Below are 20,899 nucleotides of genomic sequence, written 5' to 3'. Positions count from 1 at the left end.
TCTAAGTGAAATTTTGTATCATTTGACCAATATCTTCCCAATCCCCATTCCCCTCAGTCCCTGGTAACTACTATTCTATTCTCTACTTTTATGAGCTCAACCTTTTTAGATTCCAGCTATAAGTGAGATAATGTAGTATTTGTCTTTCTGGGCCTGGCTTATTTTACTTAAAATAATATACTTCAGACTCATTTATGTTGTTACGAATGACTGGATTTTCTTCTTTTTTAAGGCTGAATATTCCTCCGTGGTGGGTGTGTGTGAATGTGTGAGTGTGTGTGTGTGTGTGTGTGTGTGTGTGTGTGACATTTTCTTTATATATTCATCCATTAATGAATACTTAGGTTGATTCCTAAGTATCTTGGCTATTGTAAGTAATGCTGCAATGAACATGGGAGTACATGTTTTTCTTCAGCTTACTGATTTCATTTACTTTGGACATATACTTAGAAGTGGGATTGCTGAAAAATATGGTAGTTCTATTTTTAATTCTTTGAGGAACCTCAATACTGTTTTTCACTATGGCTGAACTTATTTACATTCCCACCAGCAGTGTACAAGAGTTCCCCTTTCTCCACATCCTAACACTTGTTATCTTTTGTCTTTTTTATAACAGTCATCCTAACAAATGTGAGTTGGTATCTCACTGTGATTTTAATTTTCATTTCTCTAAAGATTCATTCTTTAAACATGAAAAACTCACAATATACTTTTTTATCTTAATTCTCTCATTTCCCACAGTAGAGAACTGGCTTGTGTTTAGGAACTTTTGCTCTAACTAACATGAATACTTGTTTCTCCTCTTGTTCCAGTGTTATGTCAATGTAAACATTGCTCATTAGCTAGTATATCATTGTCCCTTTTCCTCTTCATAGTTCTACTACCTAGAGGTTGACTTCCTGGTGAGTGGATCTTTAAGTCTAACTACAGCGACTGACTGCAGGACAGCTTCGCCTTACTCCCCAGGCAGTGCACTGCTCCTCCACTCACTCATGAAACATGGGGAAGCCAGTCACATTGGCCAAAAGTAACTGTACAGATTTCAACTTGCCTAGAATTCAATAACTCTATGTGCTTTTGTGACTTGGACATGTATATTACATAATTAATAATTAATTTAGCTCAACGGCTGGTTAGTGAGGTTTCGGTACTTTGTGATGTTTATCTACATAAGTAAAGATTTCACCATTACCCACAGAATGTACAATGTCTTCCTATTCTTGGGGGCATAAGAATCTCTGGGAATCTAGGAAGATTTTCTTTAACTCTGAATGGGAAGAAGATAATTGTGGATCTTTTTTAGATCATCTAAAAAGGAAAAGAGGCTAGGCCTTCTTAGCAAAGGCATTTATTTTGCTGGCTGTCAGATACTGTGCTGGGGAAACCACAGATAGGTTTCCAGTTGTAGGTTGCTTGGAGAAAGCACACTGGCCATACTCAGCAGGAGCATTGACTTCGGTGTTGCTCCCAAGATAAACTGACGCCCTTGTTAGCTATTGTTTCCAAATGGGAGATTTCAGCTGCAAACACGGCACACTGTCAGAAATGTGGAAGGACAAAGTAGGTGGATCATAATTCCATTTATGTGAGAATTTTGCATTCTCAATAGAGCATCCACCATTTCCAGTTGTAGGTGCTTCATTTTTACTGGTTCCCATAATAAGATTTTGTTCTATTAGGCCAGTGCTCCCCAAAGCATATTTCACTAGACTAGACCACAAAAGCAAGAATTCCTTGGTCAAATAAATTTGAGAAAAGATTCATGCAGCATTCTTTGTTCAAAGATTCACAATGCCCATTGGCACATTAAAGGCCACAGAAAACCTGCTGTAAAGAAACTTTATACTTACTTTTAACCTAAAATTTTGTAATATATTCACACTTCAGGACCCTTATAACATTTAATAAATCTGATGGAGCTGATGTCTGCACATTTGCCACCAAATCTGCCATTTATTCCATTTTCTCCCCATCTGGAGATGCACTTATTTCTACTGGTTGATCAAGGTGGTGACAGCAAAGGAAAATTTCCTCCAGGTAGAATTGGGAGGTCTCATAATCAGCTGCTTTGAACAAATTCTTTGAATTGGGTCAAATTGACTTGTCTTTTCCACCATGAACAGGTCACACCTCACTTTTGGGGCTAATTCTGCACTAATTAGTTACAAAGGTTCCCTCTCATCCTTCCTATAAGATCCCATGAAATTCAACAGCCAATTTACTGAGTGGCCAGCAAAAGCCAAGTTCTGCTCCAAGCAGTATCCATACTGCATCCTCTGGAAAAGCCCTCTCCCTCCAATTGGCAGAGGTAGCTTGGCAGTGCCCTTGCTAATTCCTTCTTACTTCTTTACCATGAATACTTTCCAGCCCTTAAGGGAGCAGAAAGAGAGAAGAAGCAAATAAGAACCAAAAGAAGAAGACTGCAATAACCTTGAAAGATGCTCAGGAAAACTTGTTCTCAACCCTTTGGAGAATGCAGATCTCTTTCTAACATCCAGATATTTCACAGATCTCAGTGTGACTGGGGATTGCTTTGAGTCTTGGTTGCCTGAGAAAATGTGGAACAGAACATTACACTAAATTCAGTAATGATTTGAAACAGGATGCTTTCATTGGCAAGACACAGAAATCCAGATGCAGCTGGCTTTAACAGTACTAATATATTTTTTTAATCTCATACAACAGCAGGTCCACAGGAAGGACTTCATAGAGGGCTGAGTCACCAGATCAGCACTGTCATCCTGAACCCAGGCTTCTCCCTTCATGCCACTCTGCATTCTCACTATGTGTCTCATGCTCAGACTGTCAGAACAGCAGCAGCTACACTCAGCCTGTCACATTCAGACACACGTCTGAAAGGTAGAAAAGTCCATCTCTTCTCATAACTCTCTCTTAGAGAAAGGAAATTGTCCCAGGAATCTCCTGGAAAGCTTTCCCTCAATTTTCTTTGGCCTAAATATGTTCACATACCTATTACTGGGCTAACCAGGAGCAAAGATTAGAATTAGACAGATAGATCAGAATTATTCCTAAAAATGGGGGTAGAGTCAACTTAACTCAGGTTCTTGGATGCAAGGAAAGGGGGTAGATGCGTGGGGAAAAACTGTTAAGAAGGAAAGAAGGAGTACACATTGGGTAAGCAAACAATAGTGTCTGTCACATTCTTTAAAGTAAATCTATAGTTCACATTCTTGCATTTGAAAAATGTAAAGGAATAAATGGCACTTTTAATGGCAAAAAACACAATTATTTTCATACCAACCTAATATTCCTGAAGCCCTCTACAGATACCTCTTTAACTGATGTCTCATGGTTTCATTGTCCATGACTGTGTGTCATGCTCACCCCTAAATTCAAAGGAAGCTATGAATACGTGCATGTGCCATTTATAGCCTTTGAAGTAAAAGGTGGGCTTTGCCAGCAAAGCTCATGAGGATGGGTATGTCCTGATCAGTGTAAGGTATTCTTATAAACTCCTTGTTAAAATTCTCTACCCAAAGAAAAGAAAGGAGCAAGTCACCAAGATGATTTAGATGAGACTGTTGGTTATTCTCCAGGATCCTCTCTTCTCTTCCTCCATAGTTACAGAATATTTGGGGCGGCACATATCTGCCCAAAACAAAGACTGGAATTCCCAGCCTCCTTCACAGCCAAGTGAGTTCTGTGACTCAGGTCTGGACCATGAAATTGAGCAGATGTAGTATGTGTAACTTAGTGGGTAAGAGTCAGAAGGCTCTTTGGAACCACAATAAGAAAAAAGAAAAAGAAAGAAATAATAACATTTTATTCTGTTCCTGTTTAGTTCTCAGCTGGGTCTGTTGCTTAGACAATACTTCATTTTTTATCTGTATGTCAACCTGTGAGAAAGGCATTATCATCTCTATTTTACAGCTTAGGAAACTGAAGCTCAAATATGTATTTGAAACAGACATTAAAGACAGAGGGAGTCATGTAAGAGTTGCAAGATTATTTCCCTTAGTAATTGTCCTTGTATTTCAGCATATTTCCCTATCCTCTCCTCTCAAGGGTGTCCTGAGGGTCTTTTCCCCTCCCCCAGTGACTCCCTCAATTGGTCAGCAACTGCAAGGACCAAGTGCCTCAAAGCAAAAGACAGAGGTTTGGGTGCTTGTCTGCTCAGAGAAGTTTTTCTTCTACCCAAAACAAGATTAGACCAAGTAGAATAAAAGGGAGGAAAAGGAAGAGCAGCGCAACTGAGATGCTTGGGAAGGAAGTGAAAATTTAGTTCTACTAGAAGGGGGATGGGTGAAGTCTTTGCATCTCAATGACCAGGGAGTTGGAAGCAAGCTGACACGCTCGGTGACACCAACCTGAGGACCCTGCCAGGTCCTCTGCACCCCCACTGGCCAGCCATTTACATAAAACCCACTACCTAAGTATGACTTCACATGTCATAATGGCACTGGTGGCAAGTCCATTTGTCTATGGGGAGAAATTTGAATGATTAATCAAATTTCTCCCCGTAGACAGATGCTTCATCCTAAAGCATACAGGTCCTGGCATCTTGTCCATGGCAAATGCTGGACCCAACACAAATGGTTCCCAGTTTTTCATCTGCACTGCCAAGACTGAGTGGTTGTACGGCAAGCATGTGGTCTTTGGCAAGGTGAAAGAAGGCATGAATATTGTGGAGGCTATGGAGTGCTTTGGGTCCAGGAATGGCAAGACCAGCAAGAAGATCACCATTGCTGACTGTGGACAACTTTAATAAGTTTGACTTGTGTTTTATCTTAACCACCAGACTATTCCTTCTGTAGCTCAGGGGAGTACCCCTCCACCCCATTTGCTGGCAGTATCCTAGAATCTGTGCTCTCACTGCAGTTCCCTTTGGGGTCCATGTTTTCCTTGTTCCCTTCCATGCCTAGCTGGATTGCAGACTTAAGTTTATGATTATGAAATAAAGACTAAATACCTTTGGGTAGCAAATGGCCAGAAAGGAAAGGCTCTCTCCTAATCAAAGGGGTTCTGAAAAAAAACAATTGTTAAATCTCTATGAGCCATGTTATGAAGGTTTTTTAGCACAGCAGTGACATGGAGAGTGTTGAGCTTGGTTTTAAAATAGGTATCTAATAATTGTGTAGAGTCGTTGAAAATGAAGAGAAACTCTTATGAGTTCAGGTACAAAGAGACAAACACTAAAGGTGAGAACGAAAAGGGAAGGATAAATTGGTAGGCATTAAAAAGAAAGACTAGACAAGTCTCAGTGGCTAGCAGCCTATGAGAGCAGAAGGAAGAGGAGGAGGGGGGCTGAGAGTATTGGAGTTCTCATGGACCCCAATGAGAAGGATGGGTGATGCTATCATAGGCTGAGATAAAGAAGGAGAAAGAGTGAGGAGTCCGCATGTAAGGAAAAGTAACTTCTGCTTTGGACATACAAAATTAGAAGCAACGTCTGAACACCTATCTAGAAATGCCCACTAAGCACAGAAACAGTACAAGAACTTGGGAAAGACATCAGAGCAGAATGCAGGTCTGAATCCATTTAGCAGGCATCTGTTGAGCTATTGGGTACAAGACCGTGAAGTGTCCTGGATACAAGCTTAACTCATCTGATCTCAAGATAGTTAACCATTTAGTAAGCATCTGTTGAGCTATTGGGTACAAGACTGTGAAGTGTCCTGGATACAAAGTTAACTTATCTGATATCAGCTCATCTGATCTCAGCTCGTAGGTTTTCAGTATATGACTGGGCTCCCAGGAGAAAAAAAGTGAAAGAGAAGAGTCAGAGGACTGATATTAGGACCTTTTGGAGGCAAACATTCAGAGGATGGAAAGACACTCCAAATCCTGCAAGACAATCAGGGAAATGAAGAGCTGGGTAAAGGCATGCTTTTGCAATCAGGAGGACCTGGTTGCCTTTGAAAGGTCACTTTTGGTAATTTGTGGGAGCAGAGAATAGAATCAAGGACATTAGGACTGAAGTTGCCATAGAGATACGGAGCCAGAGGCAGGGACTTTTCATTCTAGACATTGGGAGCTGTGCCCACTATTCCAAGAAGCTCAGTACAGCTCATTTCTATTCCTCTTGCAGTGTAAAACCAAGGAATATTTTATAAAGGGAAGAGGGACCATAGGAGGTACACTGAGGAGACAGCACAGTCAGCTTGTCTTTTGCCTCAAGACAAGAGAAATCAGCGTCCATTCCTAGGCAGAAAGGATGAAGTCTTTGCAGAAGACATATTAATATGAAAGGCCCATGCTCTAGAACAGGGAGAAGATAGAGGAATGATGCAACAGTGGTAGAGGAAAGTTTGGAGAAAAGGAGGGTACTTCCTTCGAGCAAAACAAGCCATGTTTAGGCATGGAGAGAAGGTAATAGAGACCTCACAGTTTTACCTGGCTGAAATCTGATGAATTCTTATCGTAGCCCCATCAAAGTAAGTGTGGTCAGAACAATAGATGAGAAAAGAACTGCTAAGCAGCCACAGTCGGCTGGAACAGGATGGGCAAAGTCAGAACAATTGTAGCTGAGGAGATATCACCCCAAATCCCATTGAGGCCAACACCATGAACTTCTAGCAGTTGTAAAGGAAGAACAGTATCTACCATCCCAAGATCATTACAGGGAGAAACGCAGCACAGCTCATTCCTATTCCTCCCAGACCGTGAAACTCAGAGATTATTTACACAGCAAGCAGATGTCAACCCAAATAAACTGGTCAGTAAAAATAATCACAATTTTACTACATTAAGGTATGTGAAAATAGAGTATAGCTGAACAGAAAATCCATAAAAAGAAGATTCAGATGTGCATACCAAAAGAGCTTCAGCTCCTACCCATAGAAACTTAGCTGTGGTTGTATAAATTCAGCTAAGTTCGATTCCAGGCAAAACCTAGGAAGTAGAGAGAATTGGGTAGGAGGCTTTGGTATCACATAGGGAGCTTTTGGTTGCACTAACAAAAAAGCTTAACTAGAGAGGACTTGCACAATAAGAAAAATGAATCTTCTCACACAGAAAGAAGTTTCAAAGTTGGTTAATTTAGCAACTTTACAAAGTTATCAAGGAACAGAAATTTCCCCTTTTACCGCTCTCCATCCTCATCTTACTGGCATATTCTCTCAAGCCAGTTCCTCTCATGGTGTAAAGGGGGCCACCCTAGCTGCAGTGGTCAAGTGGTGAAATGCAGACAGTAACATCCAAAAACAGGAAAACTGAAGATCATTTCCTCTTCAACTCTTCTGAAGAGCAAGGAAAACTACTGCCAGAGCCCCACCCCAGAGCAGACTTCTGCTCATTAGCCAGACAGGATCACATGTTCACCTTGAAATCAATCACTGGCACGCAGATGAAGTGTCTATTATTGATTTAATCAAGCAACCCCTGGACACTGGATAGTGAAAAATATTAAGGTCCTATTAATTAGGGAGAATAGGGGAAATGACTGTTGGCTGGGCAGTCAGCATTGTCTGTCACAGATTTTGTGTTAGCAAGTCAGAGAATCACGATAGGATGATTTACAAACGAGGAGGAGGTTCTATGCCATCAACTAGGACAACAAAAGAATTTCAGGGTTTTTGACCTAGTTACTCAGCTCAAATCCATTTTCACATATCCAAAAATATGCCCTCCATTTAGACATCTTTAAACACATATTTCGGTAGCATAGCCTGGTAGACTAGGATCAGACAGACCTAGCTACCTATTTTGACCCAATGACATGCACATACGTAAGTAACCTTGGCCAAGCCATTCCAAGGTGGCTTACTTTTCTCATAATCTTGTGTCTGCTGTGAAGATTAATAAGCAAAGGAATCCAGTGTGTAATAAGTACTATGAAATATAAGGATTGCGATTATCTTCTAAATTATAATCCAAGAATTATAAATAGACTGCCCTGATTTATAGTCTAGGCTAATCATTGCTAAAATTATTCTACTGAATTTAGCTCTTGAATATAGGTTGATAAGGGAATCAACCCACTCTAGTATCATAAGTACAAACCTAAAGATATTTTTAGCAAAGAACTGCTGAAAGATATATCCAGTTAAGACTCTAATAACAGACCAAAATAAGTCCGTGTCAGCAGACTAGACATTCTACTTTCTCAAAGAAGTAAGTTCTTAGGGGAATTTATTGAAATAAATGTAACATTAGCAAAGACATTGCACTTGCTTACACAGAATAAATAAGGACAGTAAATAAGTGCAGGGTAACTTCCAATTTCTTCCCATCTCTCTTCATCTATATAGAACTCTCATTCTGAACTTCATAAAGTCCCATGTTTAATCTCACATATCATCTCCTAAATGTACTGTTTTGGTTGCCCATCTAACAGATTGCCAGTCTCTCACTCTGACATTGAATGCCATTGGGATTTGGGTCCACCTTGCTCCTCACCTTTTCCCAGTTCACGTAATTCCCTCATCCCATCTCTATAGCATGCTACCAATGCACATATCTTCCCACGTCACCTACTTCCTTCCCTCCCTTCAGCCTATTCAATCCATTCCTATTTTCATGAATGGATGAGAAAAGATGAACTTCCAGCAGTTGTAAAGGAAGAGCAGTATCTACCATCCCAAGATCATTACAGGGAAAAACGCAGCACAGCTCATTCCTATTTCAAGTAAGTGAAAAGTCAAAACCCTTGCTTCAGGCAGTCATTTGTGAAGATCCAGCTCTCAAGGATCTACTCGGTTCTCCTCTGCCTCCTCCTGCACTTAGGTTCCATCCAAGTTCACACATGGGTACACTGAGGACAGACAGGATAGAAATGATGAGGGCTCTTGAGTCACACAACACCTGAATTCAGATCCTGGATACACCACTAACTAGCTCTATGGTTTTGGGAAAATCCTGTCTAACCTTTTTGAGCCTTAGTTTTCTCATCTTCGAAATGGGTATAAGAACATCTCTCTCTACCTAGGCCTGTTGCAAATTAAATAAAACAAGTGTGATAAAAGTTTATGCGTAATACCTGGGACACGATATGGGTGAAGAAGAGTTCAATTATTGTCAGCTGCTGTCTGCTACAATTGCTGTCAAATTTCAGTCTTGCCTCACTGCTCTGGCTGAAATCCCTATAGATAATGAGCAGGATGGGCAAGTCCCTTGCCCTTCTCAAGTTTTGCCGTCAAGTCCTGTTGGGCCCTCAACACCTAGGCTGAGGAAGCTTTGCCAGATTTAGATCATCACTGAACCTCATGATCTAAACCTGGCAAAGGTTTAGATCATGAGTTTGCTCATGCACAAGCTCATGTTCTCACCAATAACCCATTTTAGAATCAGAGACAAGAGGTCTTCCAAGTCGCTAGGCCAGGGATGCTTTATCTTCTATGTTTTTCGAGAGAGTTCCATATACCACTTCTCAGAGAGCAGGACTGCCACGGGGCAGCATAAGGGCACTGGCTGCCAGCAGTGGGGGGAGAAAGAATGTTAAGAGATAAGACAGAGGGAAGCTCAGAAAGTTAGAGATGAGTGGTCAGAGCCAAGAGAAGGAGCAAAAGAGAAGATAGGACACCAAAAATGTGAGGGATGAAATCTGAGAAAAGACAGGACACAAAAAAGTGAGCCCCAACGTGGGAGAGAAATGAAGAGAGGCACCAGGCACCAGGCACCATTCCAGATTGGAGCAGCGGGACTCAAGAGACTCACGTTGAGGACTACCATCATCACGCCATCTCTTCAACCTAATGAAAATACTGGAAGATACACTCAACGAGACATGGAAGTAAGATGGGAAAGGGGAAGATGTGAGAAACTGAGATAGGAAAGTTAACCCAAAAGGGAAACACCTCCAGAAAGGATGTCTCCAAGAAACAGACTGGGATGGTAGATTATCTGATGTGACTCACTTTGTAGAAAATTGTGCGACAGGCTATGAAAAAGTGCGAGGAGAATCAGTAACAGCTACAAAGCAAATCAAGTAAGTGAAAAATGGGGCAATGATTAGAAAGTAGGAAAGGAAAATAGTCATAATATATTACAATGCTCAACTCTGAATATTTGCATAGGTATAATAATGTAAACATTGATAATTAAACGAAAAAGAAAAACTGTAATAGAATTACATCGGAAGGGTGAAGGAGGGGACAGAAGGATGAGAGATCTAAATGATGTTTGTTTTTTGTGCGATTCTGCCAAAAGGTAGCTGTGACCATGTCAGGACGCAATGCAATCAGTGAGTGTGATTTAGACTATGGAGTTTTGCTGCCTGCAAAGCTCTTCCTAGTCTGTTACCTAGTTGGAGTTTGTGGTGGGCAACCCTCAAGACGGCCTCCAAAGATTCCTCTTCATAGTATCCATAACCTCTATAGTCCTCTCCCATACTATACCAAGCTTCTGACTTGGTACAGGCTTGGTCACTCGCAGACTATTTGCATAACAGAAATCAAGCTGCCTAGTTAAGAGCAATTTTCACGGGAAGGCTCATGTGGTGAGAAACTGAGGCCCCTTGCCAGCAGCCACAGGAGTGAGCTTGGAAGTAGATCCTCCAGCTGAGTCAAACTTTCAAATCACTGCAATCCTGGAGACACCATGATTTGTTCCCTTGTAAGAGACTGAGTCAGAATCTCCCAACTAAACTGCTACCTGATCCTTAACCCTCAGAAACCATATGAGATCATATCTATTTGTTGTTTTAAGCCACTAAGTTTTAGCGTAATTTGGCACATAACAGTAGGTAACCGACACAGGGAATGGCAGACCACCAGTGTGGGATTATTACCCTGATTTTGCAGCCAAGAAAATGGAGGCCGGGAAGACTTAGTGATTTGCCCTGAGTCTCACAGTAACTAGCAACCTTTGGTCTCGAACTCCATTTTTATATTCTTTCTGCTTAACCATCAGCTCACTCAGCAAATATTTCACTCTTATTAGATAAAACGTTACATGTTGTTGGTCTTCAGAACATGTAAAAATGGTGCTTCAAAGAAACAACAGTTATGTAAAATTAAGCGCGCTTAATGTAGCACCTTTTGGAACTGCCAACTGCCCTAATATTTTCTGCTATTTAGGCTGAGGGCAGAGGCAGGTACCACCACCACCACCACCACAACAACAAAAGGAACTGTTGTTCTGATTTTTGACTGGGGCTTGTTGCCAGCATTTGGTCTTATCCTCGGCAGTGAATAATTTGTGATAAAACTGGCAAGAGAATGTATGCTTCAGTAACTTGGCCGATTGCATTAGACAAACACAGAGCCTTAAAGAGTATTGTTTATGATCAAAGCTGACCAAGGATTCTTATGTTAGAAGAATGGGGGTAGGAGAGCCCTAATGCATGAGAAATACCCGAATACAATAAAACTTGAGGCAGAGGCATACAATATTGACATTCTTTTGGCTTGTATTCATAGAAACAAAATGTCGTTCCTGTTCTTGTAACCACTGGGATTTTTTTTTAATCTTAAGAAACTTCATTTGCTCATATACAAATCCTGTATTTCTCAGGCTGAGATATTCAGGATGCCCAAATGTGGACTCGGTTTCTCTGGAAAGGGTCAACTCAGAGATTCAGGAGTCTCCATAGGGAAGTAGAACTCCACTTGGTAGGAAGTGGGAAAAGTCAGTCAGGAAGGCAGTGGGCTGCTAATACCCACTGGGTATGGATGGATATGTCACCCCTTGTTTTATTCCTTGGCTTCCTAAGGGGACAGGAGACTGTAAGAGGAGTTCACAGCATTTAGCAGGCATGCCCATGATCTTTTAGGATGGTTAGGCAGCTGATCCCAGGGCCAGTTTAAAAAAAAAAAAAAAGTCAATTAAAAAAGTTTCTGGCCTAAGGCTAGAGATGAGATTCCTCCATAAGTATAGTATCTGATAATCAGTATTTCTCTGTATGTGATTATTGTGAAATAATTCTGGTGGGTCTCATTATAATGATTTCTCAGTATCTTTGAAATCAAACCCAAACCCCTTATGGAGTTTACAAGGCCCTGGATAATCTGGGCCCCACCAATCTCATTCAGCCTTTTCCTTATACTCTTTGCAGGGTCGTGGCCAGGGTTCAGCCACACTGGCTCTCTAAATCCTTCCTGCCTTCAGCTTGACTTCTCCAGGTGTGGAGTTTCCTGCTTCTCCAGCCTGGAATGACCTCTACCGTGTGCCCCATTCCTTCAGAAGGCTGGCTCCTCCCAGGTCCAGGATTGCCGATACATAGTAGACCACCTTTCTTCTGTGAACCCTAGTTTCATCATCCTGATTCACTTCTCAGCACTTAACACTCTCAGAAGTTAACTGTTCATATTAAACGACAAAGTAATATTATCTGACCAATTATTGAGCAGTTTCTCTATGTCCAGTGCTATTCTAATGATGTTTCTCATATTAAATCATTTAGTTCTGATAATTTTTTATATCTGTTTTACAGTTCAGGAAGTCAGGATGCAGACAGGCTAAGTACCTTGCTTTAAGTGACACAACTACTTGGTGGTGGAGCCAGGCATCACCCCAAGAATTTGTTTCTTATTTATTCTCTATCCTCCCATTGGGCTGTAACAATCACTACTGGAGAAAAACCATGGTAGGTCCTGTTTACTGCTGTGTCTCAGCCCCTAGCACAATGCTTGGCACATAGTAGGTGTTCAATAAATAGCTGTTGAGTTAATTAATCAATAAGGAGATTTCAAAGCCTTATTTCTGCCCCCGCCTCCATTTTCTGGGAGATGAGTGTAGATATTGTGCAATCTTCTATTAAACTTGTACAGAGTTGGTGAGTCACATGTGCTCTGCTACAAACAGACTCAAGTTAAACTACTCAAGTTAAGGTAGTTTGAAGCAAAAAAGTCTCCTTACCTGAGCATGCTTGGGAAGTTAAGACAGAAGTGTCCTCCAGCCCATCCCAGCACTGCTCTAACAGCTCCCAGATGCCATAGGCGTCCCCCAGTTTTGTTCAGTTTCTTTGTTTCTTGGTGTAAGCGGTGCCCTCCTGTGCCATCTTGTCTGCAAGATACAAGAGGGATTTTACAAAATTTGAAGATGCTGGCATGAGTTGGGCTGGGTTGGGTTCTGGAGGGAAAACCTCAGAAAAATCACCAAGAAATGTCTTAATAAGACCAGAGCTTTGGATCCCCTGGGCACTCTCTGGAGGCGGGATATATATATATATAGCCTGAATTTTAAAACAGAAAATGGTGGTCACCGGGGAACAGGGCAGAGGGAATCAGAGGTGCCAAACATTAAAGATACTTTGGGTAATAAAAATTAAAAGTTTGTGATTTAAACAAAAGGTCTTAATTTCTGGGATCATTTCATCACCTCAACGCTTGCTTCTGGGTTGTGGACACTTGGAGGGGGTGGGCCGGATAACTCTTTTGTCTCTAAACGCCTGAGTGCACTGGCGCTCACTCTCAGCTTGGAGCTGAAGCCCACACTATTCTCAGGCTGCCCGCAACAGGCACCTGCGACTTCGCTCACCAAAATCTTCGAGTGGCCACAGTGAGCGGGCTGGACTGGTGCCAGCAAGCCCCGGGCCCTCTGGACGCAGGGTGACTCTCTAGCCTCTTCAGAAAGCCACTGGAGCTCGAGACGCAGAGCCAACTCCCTTCCCCTCCATCCCCCACCGTGTTCTCTAAGCCACGTTCTGTGCCCTTCCTCTCAGCACTCAGCCATTCCTCAGCCCCAGAGGTCTTGAAGTGGTGACCTCTGCCCACCAGAGAGGAGGGGGTGGTAGCCGGAGGGCGGGGCGGAGCCCGAGGCAAGGCAGGTGGGTGCAGGCCTCCGAGACCCCAGATTGCAGCTTCTGGCTCTACCAAGGCTGTGACTCAAGGCCCCGTGCCAGCAGCTAGCTGCAAGGCGGGGAGACCTGTTGGGAAAATATACGTGAGCCTGGGCAGAAGGAAACTTTATTGAGAGTCTTTGCGCTTGGAGTTGTGCGCAAATAGAAGATGAAAAACACGCAGCCACCGCCCCAGGGAAGCTTGAAGTCCTGTGGGCTGCACGCACTGCGACAGGGGCCCACGAGAGGCTGGGGAAGAGGGCTTGAAATGGAAGTGTGAGAGTGAGAGCATAGAAGGGGTCCTAGCCCATCCCAGGAAACAAAAAATGCTCCCCATAGGCAGTCAGAGGCTGGTACTGATACCTGAGGCACGCGCAGGAGCTGCGTGAAAGGAGGGCCCGGAGCCAGAAAAGAGGAAGGCGCATCCTGAACGTTCTGCGCCCTAGGGCGAGACGAAAGGCCCGGAGAGGCGGATTGGGTCGTTGCGCTTAAGAAGCCTCTTCCTTCACTTCTGAGAAACAGCGGCGGTTCCCTGACGGAATCCCTGTTGCGGGGTTTCGGACACCTCGCTAAGGCCAGCACGCAGCGGACCTTGAGTAGCTGCGCTGTGTACTGAGCCTGTGCAGACTATCCCGGCAAAAGAGCAAGTGGAAAGACCTCATTGAAGGGACGTCTCCAGCCCTGGAGAATTGAACTGGCAGCCTGGGGCCAAACTTCAGGCTCCGGACAAAGCAGGAGGAGCCTTTAGGCAACCTCTGTCCTAATGCCTGTTCTGGTGGTGATCAAAGTTGCTGACCCTCCTCAGGGGTCACCTCTCCAGGACTTGCTGACCCATCAAGAAGGCACAGCGCAGCACAGTAGAGGCACCTGCTGGGACAGAGCAGACACCTGCAGGCACCTGGCCAGACCCCAGGATCACGGGAACACCTCCGCCTGCCCCAGTTCTAAAGAGTCTTAATAAACGGGTGGTCACCGGTACTCCATAAGGGTTGTGCGTGGCTTTGCAGTTCGCCTAGGAGACAAGCTGATGCGAGGCCTGGAGGGTGCAGCCCTCAACCCTGCGTTCCCTCCCAGCACGGAGTTCCTGTCTCAAGGCGCAGTGCAGATGCTGCCCCCTCCTAGGTCAGGGCAGCGGGACCAAGCAACCCCTGTCTCCGAAACTTCGGGAGGTCAGCTGGCGCCCTGCCCGCCGTCAAACGCCCTTCGTATCACTCTGCTCCGCATTTCGAATAGCTTTTGGATTGCGACCTAAGGCTGAACACAGGAAGCTTGGAGAGGAGCTCGGCCGTTTGAGGAGAAGGAAATAAGAGGAATTGCAGGAAGGCGCTACCCTGCCCCCAAATGCCTCCGGACAATTGGAAAGTGTTGTCCTGGAAGCTGAGAGGAGAGAAAGGGTGTAGGACCTTGTGCCAGATCCCCTTGTTGAACAATTTCCAAGAGCTTGGTTTGCATTAACCCAGACCTCTCGGTATGCGTTTGGTGTCCCCTAAGGGTTCTAGAGTGAGAGCCTGGCAGGTCCCCTCCGAACGCTGGGCCTCGCTGCAGATATCAGTATTTCTCTCATTCCTTCCCAAAGCCATCGTGATCATCCAGTAGAATTAGAATCAGTTGGTTCCTGAACCTCCTATCCCTGGCTGGCTCTGAGCATAGCGCACCGCTGGTCAGACCTGAGTTGGAGTTGCCAGCGACGCTTGGAAACCCTTGCCAGACTGGACTGAAAAGTGCGTTTGCTTCCTGAGACCCTAAGCTAAATGAAACTGCCCGTAGAGAAAACAAGGTTAGAGGGCTGGATAGAGGCTCTGGAGAAAGGCCAGAGCTGGGGTTGGGAAGGAATGTAAAGGCTGTACACCTGTTTGCCAGCCCACGGAGGTGGAGCCCGTGGCTAAGCAATCAAGTGCAGGATCAGCCTTCCAGGGTGGTTTATCTGCATGGCAGGTGTCGATCACCCTCGATTGCTCTAATAGTCTCATCAAGTGTTCCACATTGAGCTGCAGCCCCAGGAAATCCCTAGATGTGACGCCAGGTGGAATGGGGGTAAAAATAGGGATTTTCAAATCCTATACATCTGGCATCACTCCCGGAGTCACTTTTGACAAATCACCCGTCTTTCTCAACCTAAGTTTCCTAATCTGTAAAATGGCAATATTGCCCACCTCTGAAAAGTGAACCAAGGGTGAGAAATTCCACGCGTTTTTCTAATTGTAGGAAGGAGAAGCAAAGTCTTCTCCTCACACTTGATATACTATACTTTCTCTAAAGACCCTCCCTTCAGGCCTCCTCATTCCCTGTCACCCTCCCCCACTCCTAGCCCCTCGGAGCTAACGGAGCCTTGCGCGTTTCTGGCCGGTCTTCCCAAGAGAGGCTGGTGCAAAAGCCAATAAACCTGGAACACACGCAGGTCCCGCCAGTCCTGGGACAATGGTTTCCATTTAATAAATATTTCCCCCAAGGGCATTTCACATCGGGCAGGCAATTATTCAAAGGAAACAGGCGCGCAGGTTGGCTCTGCGGGTTATTTCGTCCTCTTTACCCGAAGAATGCTCATCTGACGCAAGAAACGAGTCTCGCAGCTGGAAGAGGCGCCCAGGGACAAATGGACCCTTGTTGCAGAGACAGCACGAGATTCCTCTCTAGGGCCGCTGCAGAAGGGGGACCCAGAAGACCCCCACACCCAGCCTCCAGGCTGTTCTTACGGTTTGAACATTTGCGGAGTAAAAGTTGGAGGTTTAAAGGCACAAATAATAACATAAATGAGAAATGTGATGGAAATCTCAGCCTCATCCCGGTCCCCAAAGTGAAGAACAGGTCTTAGTGCTTTTAAGGGCTCACGAACCAGGGTTCGAAATCTCTGCATTGCCGGACGCGAGGCCTTCCGGCAGCAGATCAGAAAACACGGCTCAGCCACCCAGGGTGCCAGTGCTACGCCCAGGCGCCACATCTTGGGGCAGAGATGGATGCCGAGGTGCAGGGGCGTCCCGGGAGAACACTGCCAAAGGACCGCCGAGGGTGGGGCGCGAAAAGTTTATTTCGCCTTTACCCTGAGCTTGCTATGTTCTTTTTCTCTTCCAAGGACCTTTGACAAGGGGGGAAAGTGCTGTCCTTGCATTTCTTGGCAAGGCTGTCCTATTTATCAACGCAAGGTCTCGCCTGGCTCCCTTTGCTGTCCCTTCTCCGAGCCTTTGTATTCCAAGCCCTAATTCTCTTTCACCGCCGGAAAGGAAACAGGAGGCGCGAAGAATTTTATTTGTTGACAGTGCCAGAGACAATGCAGAACCCAAGTCCCCAGTCCCGAGCTAGCCGCTCTGCTCTAGCCCTCTCTCTGCCTCTGTCCCTCACACCTCTCCCCGCCCCCACCAGTCGCGCTCCCTCTTTCTTGCACCGGCGTGTTGGCAGGTGCGCCCCCTCGGCTTCTCTGCTGCTGATTGGCGCCCAGGTTGGGGAGTCGCCGCCCCGCGCTTATGTCAGAGTGCGTGCCGTCCCGGCCCACCTCGCCTTTGAACTTCGCCGCTTTTGGCTCTCGTTCACCAGCCTCCCCGCATTCTCAGCCAGGTGCAGCGCTAGGCGCGGCAGCTCCGGGAAAGCCGCGGGAGGGGGGAGCTACGACTGGAAAAGCAAGAGGAGAGAAGGGAACGAGAGAAGGCAAAGGTGGAGAAGGGGAGAAGGAGGAGCTTCTTGCCCTGGCCAAAAAATCACCTGGCCACTTAATTCCCGAGACTCCGATACTTGGGCCCCAGCCCCTGGTGCCTGCAGCCCCCTGGCCGATCGCCCTCTCCTCCCCCGCCCTTTCTGCCCCCACTCGCTCCCCGGGGACTGCCTGGGTGCTGGAACTGGCATGATCAGCTGAACTTTCTGGGGTCAGTGCTTCTCTCTGGCTTCCCCTCAGCGGCGCCAAGGCGAGGGGAGCTCAGAACCCCGGCTCTGGACGGACAGACAGCCAGACAGCCAGACAGCCAGACAGCCAACCGCGCCCAGGCTCGTCTGCAGAACCCTTGCACTCCCTACCCCCACACGCCTAGCCGCCGGGACCATGTCCAAACCTTCAGATCACATCAAGCGGCCCATGAACGCCTTCATGGTATGGTCCCGGGGCCAGCGGCGCAAGATGGCCCAGGAAAATCCCAAGATGCACAACTCAGAGATCAGCAAACGCCTAGGCGCCGAATGGAAGCTTCTGTCCGAGGCAGAGAAGCGACCATACATCGACGAAGCCAAGCGGCTACGCGCCCAGCACATGAAGGAGCACCCTGACTACAAGTACCGGCCGCGGCGCAAGCCCAAGAACCTGCTCAAGAAGGACAGGTATGTCTTCCCCCTGCCCTACCTGGGCGACACGGACCCGCTCAAGGCGGCAGGCCTGCCCGTGGGGGCCTCCGACGGCCTCCTGAGCGCGCCCGAGAAAGCCCGGGCCTTCTTGCCGCCGGCCTCGGCGCCCTACTCCCTGCTGGACCCCGCGCAGTTTAGCTCAAGCGCCATCCAGAAGATGGGTGAAGTGCCCCACACCTTGGCCACCAGCGCGCTGCCCTACGCGTCCACCCTGGGCTACCAGAACGGCGCCTTCGGCAGCCTCAGCTGCCCCAGCCAGCACACGCACACCCACCCGTCCCCCACCAACCCCGGCTACGTGGTGCCCTGTAACTGTACTGCCTGGTCTGCCTCCACCCTGCAGCCCCCCGTCGCCTACATCCTCTTCCCAGGCATGACCAAGACTGGTATAGACCCTTATTCTTCAGCCCACGCCACGGCCATGTAACCCCCAGCCCGGCCCGGACCTGAAGGGTGGCTTGAAAGCCGGGTCTGCACCCTGTCCTCTGAGCCTAGCCCTGGCCTGCAGACGCCTCCGGGGGTCAGCCCTGCCGCTGTCCCTTACACCACCCCAGACTTTTCCTCTCTCTTCCAGGGGGAAGGGAGGGGCGTCCTCCCGGACCCAAGGCGCAGACAGGTGCCGGAAACTTGCAAACGTTATGACAGCTACACAGCTGCCCCTATCCCGACTCTCCCAAATCTCCGACTGTACCCCCTTTGGACAAAAAAGTAGGCAGTTTTGCTTTATTTATGTCCCCTTCACTCTCCTCGGATAGGCTTTGGACTCTGAACTCCCAGATCCTGATATTATATCTAGAATATGCATATATTTTTTTCCTTTTGTCCCCTGAAGAAAAGAGTTAGCTGTGTCTCTGTGTTTTGGCATCAGACACAACTAGGAGCCATTTGCTCTTCACATGTGGGAGGGAAAAGGCTTCAAAGTTTTAAACTACAGAAAGGGAAACATTTCTATTTAAAACCATGCTATGATACTGTTGGCTTCTTTAAAGGGAAAACAAAACGGACCTACATGGTTATTTACTTTGTGTAAAGCAGTGCTTCTAGAGACCTAAGTTTACTTTTAGACAGAATGTCGGGTTATGAAGTCAGGAAGTAGAAGGTGAACAAAAAATTAAAAGAATTAAAACATCCTAAATGGTCATAAATGTTTTGACAATGTCTTGGAAATGTACCTAGAAGGATTTTACCTCGTTACTCTGTTCATTTGTTGAACAAAGACGTTTTGAATAAAGACAATCTGTCATTGCAAAAAAAGTAACCTTTGATGTGCCTAAAATCTGAAGTCAGGAGCCAGGTTGGAGGGGCTGGAAAGTCGGGTTCGGGGAGGCTGAAAGTGCAAAGAGGGACTCTAAGCAGTGATGGCTGGTGGCTGCCCCCTCAACCGCCATTGGTCCAGCTTGGTGGTCTGCCCGTGGGGTGTAGACGGGCCTAGAGGCTGGGATCTGTCCAGAATGCGCCCTGGAAATTGCTTTTTGCCTTTAGAGACTAGACAAAGGTATCTGTCCCTGGGACTTCACTCTCTCCGCCCGTTCTTCCCAAAAAGGTCAGGCCACTTCAAGGAGTGAATGAACTAAGACAAAGACGGACCCAGACCGCAGAGATCTGGGTGAGTTTACTTTTTTAGAAACCAAACGCTGAAGGAGTGGGGAGAAGCAACGAGTCTCCTGGGAACCAGTTGCGCGCTGAACACCGCGTCCTGCAGTGGATGTTTAAGTTCAAAGCATGGGAAAAGACTGGGGGAATCGGGTATTTTGCCTTTTTTAGGTGTTTGGAAACGCTGCTGCCCACCCCTCTGGGGATTCGGGGCTTGATACTGGTTCCTAACTTAAAAAATAAAACTCTAAGAAATGCAGACAAATGTGCCATAGGTCCCCGCCCCAGACTGTCGAACACTTTTTACTGAGACCCTGCAGGAGCAGAGGGAAAAGGAAAGCGACGTTGTCACGGCTCAGGCAAGGAGTTTTTAAAAATCGTAAAAAATCAAAACAAAAAACAAAAAAGAAAACAGTGCAGCCCATGATGTTAAACAAGGAAAAGAGCCCTTTTCTTTCCCCTCCGGGTGAATGTTTTCTTGAAGATTATTATCTTTCCTGCGGAGAAAGGACCCTCCGATGTCATCCAGCAAAACTCTTTGGAATGTGTTCTCAAAATCGAAGGGTGCTTCCCACCCTCGGTCTGGGAGTCTCAACCCCAAAGTCACGCTCACGCGTGGTTTTCCTTAATTTGAGTACTTTTCCCACTGCTTTTGATATGCTGCGGGGTGGGAGGTGGGGCAGCCTCGAGGTTTGTCGGCTTTCTGCTGCTGTTAAGAGATTTGCGGGCTTGCCTCTGCTGTTTCCAAAGGAGTCGGTGGCTCGAGGTGCAAGGGAAACGTTGTCAACAGATCACCAAAGCCGAAACCCGTGGATTAGCATATTGTCCTCAAAACAATTAGAAGTGTTTGAGGTGTTGTTTGGAGCCTATTCATCCGAGCCCCTTTGTCAAAGGGGGATTTTCATTATTAAAAAAAAAAAAAAAAGTTAGCAGTTGTCCATCTGGCTAAGCTGAATAGCAAAGTGATCCATGTTGTATATGCTTTTCTCATTAAGAGCTCTTTTGAGACCGATGTTAGAATTAAATGGTATAACACAATTAACATACACAGGCGCTGAATAGGAGAGGACGCCTATAAATAATAGATAGATAAATAAATGAGCGATCCGGCGAAGGTAAACAAAGGCGGTCTGAGGGAGGTGTAGGGGGAGGCCGGGCTGGCTGAGCCACGCTTACTTAGCATTACAAAACCCTCTTACAAATCGAGACAATTAGGAAGTGACTTGCCTCTGGTGGCCGTCAGGTCTGGGGGCCCTGGGCGCTTAGGGAAGGCCCCTCCTCCCGCCCCCTAGGAAGCCCAGGAGG

At 46.1% G+C, this 20,899-nt stretch overlaps 1 protein-coding gene across 1 annotated transcript; it reads left to right on the top strand.

Annotated features, from left to right (window-relative positions):
• Positions 1-17,215: 17,215 nt before the first annotated feature.
• Positions 17,216-19,247, top strand: SOX14 (SRY-box transcription factor 14). The gene has a single exon (XM_003930959.4). The coding sequence runs from the start codon at positions 17,706-17,708 to the stop codon at positions 18,426-18,428; it is 723 nt and encodes a 240-aa protein (XP_003931008.2). The 5' UTR covers positions 17,216-17,705; the 3' UTR covers positions 18,429-19,247.
• Positions 19,248-20,899: the final 1,652 nt, after the last annotated feature.

Source organism: Saimiri boliviensis, chromosome 9 (genome assembly GCF_048565385.1).
Source record: "Saimiri boliviensis isolate mSaiBol1 chromosome 9, mSaiBol1.pri, whole genome shotgun sequence".
Taxonomy (NCBI): domain Eukaryota; kingdom Metazoa; phylum Chordata; class Mammalia; order Primates; family Cebidae; genus Saimiri; species Saimiri boliviensis.
This window is presented reverse-complemented; position numbering and strand designations above follow the sequence as displayed.